The sequence below is a fragment of the Eurypyga helias genome, unplaced genomic scaffold, assembly GCF_000690775.1.
Source record: "Eurypyga helias isolate BGI_N326 unplaced genomic scaffold, ASM69077v1 scaffold40604, whole genome shotgun sequence".
NCBI lineage: Eukaryota > Metazoa > Chordata > Aves > Eurypygiformes > Eurypygidae > Eurypyga > Eurypyga helias.
This window is the reverse complement of record NW_010245110.1, coordinates 686-2,253: the sequence shown is the minus strand read 5'-3', so window position 1 is coordinate 2,253 and position 1,568 is coordinate 686. Positions and strand designations below refer to the sequence as shown.

The 1,568-nt window shown below is 58.0% G+C and overlaps 1 protein-coding gene across 1 annotated transcript in view; it reads right to left on the bottom strand.

The window, feature by feature from the left end:
- Positions 1 to 859: 859 nt before the first annotated feature.
- The window catches only part of LOC104508368 (porphobilinogen deaminase-like), a gene marked incomplete at its 5' end in the record, with an annotated part of 1,301 nt that continues 592 nt past the window's right edge, over positions 860 to 1,568 (bottom strand). The window contains 2 exons of the mRNA XM_010149962.1: positions 860 to 1,033; positions 1,207 to 1,293. Coding sequence (XP_010148264.1) covers positions 860 to 1,033; positions 1,207 to 1,293 — 261 coding nt within the window. The remainder of the gene's footprint in view (positions 1,034 to 1,206; positions 1,294 to 1,568) is intronic.

The window sequence follows — 1,568 nt, the reverse complement described above, 5'->3', positions numbered from 1 at the left end:
AGACTCGATATTCGCCCCAGGGGTGCTCACAACTGCGCTGTATTTATCACCCGTTGCATAGAGAATAAACGCTGCTTCCTTTCCAAAAAGGGACCCCTGTGAGCTGCCGCTCCAGTGTTTCTACAAGGCACTACTGTAACACGAGCCCCACCAAGAGCACGGCGACTCCGTAGCGAGTGCAAGGAGCCGCAGCAAAAGGAGGGCTAACGGGGTAGAAAGGCACAACAGCCCAGATCTGGGCTTCCTCTTCAGTCCTCCGCGGGCTGGGCATGGCAGGCGGGCGGCTGTTTCGGGGGACCCTTGTGGGCGGGCAGGCTGGTGGTCTCCTCACTCCCTAGCTCATTACTGGCCAATTAACAGATTCACTTAGTTAATTTCTTAACTGAGGCCTCTGAGGAGCATCTGTGTCTCTTCCCCACAGAAGCCTGGAGTGAGGAAGCAAAGGGTTGTGTTCCTCTCCAGGGTTCTGATGAGTGACCAGCCTCAGGTAGCCGAGGCCTGCCGAAAGCACTTAGTAGGGTCAGCACAGCACTTCCGTACCGCTGCAGCTGAGTCCGAGGGGGATCCGGAACAAGTGCCTCGTTCCTAAGCGGAACAGGAGAACGCTTTCCGATTTCAATTTCTTAACTATGAGACTTGTTGACAAACTTTCCGAGACACTCTGCAACTTTGAGAACGCAGAGAGGGCCGAAAACCCTGAACAGTGTAAACTACTCGTTAGTCAGCTTAGCATTTCAAGTTTTGTGCCCGAATATCAGACAAGACCAGTGGGAACACGTAAATAAATCCCTCCGGGGGGGACTATGGTGCAGCTGCCGAGGCTGCGGGGCCGCAGCTGCCCGCGGGACACCCCAGCGGGTTAGTGGGCGTCGTTGAGCTGCCGTGCCACGCTGAGGATGTGCCTCGCTCCCTTGCTCAGCAGCAGATTGGCCAGCTCAACGCCAAGGCTCTCCGCAGCTTCCTGGGCCCGGCCAGGGACGTTCCTGGCTGTGATGCCAACACGCTGCAGGTCGTCGTTTGGTCCGTCTTCGTTCTGCAAACGCAAACACCTCAGCGTAAGGCGGTGGGTAACGGTAACATCTGCAGTCTGAGGAGCCTGGAGAACTGTTAGTCTCCAGGGAACCGGACCCAAAGCGAGGTTTCCGGAGGCGTGGTTCGGTCCTTCAGCTCGAGGGGCGGGTTTTGAACCCGGCGCGGGTCACGTACCTGGTGGGGATAACTGACGCTGGTCTGCATAGTCTCCTTCAGGCTATCGGATCCGTCCAAACTGTACACGGCTCCTGTCAAATACAGCTGGGAAAGGCGCGGAGAAGGGATTGGTGCGGTGTGAAACACAGAGCCAACCACCCCCTGCGGGGAAAAGCCCCAACAGGCAGCACACCAAGCTCAGTCGGGGGAGGCGTGCGTAGCGCAGCGGGAACAGCGGGACAACGCAGCCGGAAGGAAAGCGATCCCGGCCAGGGGAGCTGAATTTCCTTGTAGCTTCCCGCCTCCCTCCATCGCGCCCCAGTGTGGGGAAATACCCATGTTTGGGGCTCAGCAGGGAGACTTCCAGCTCTCAACACGAG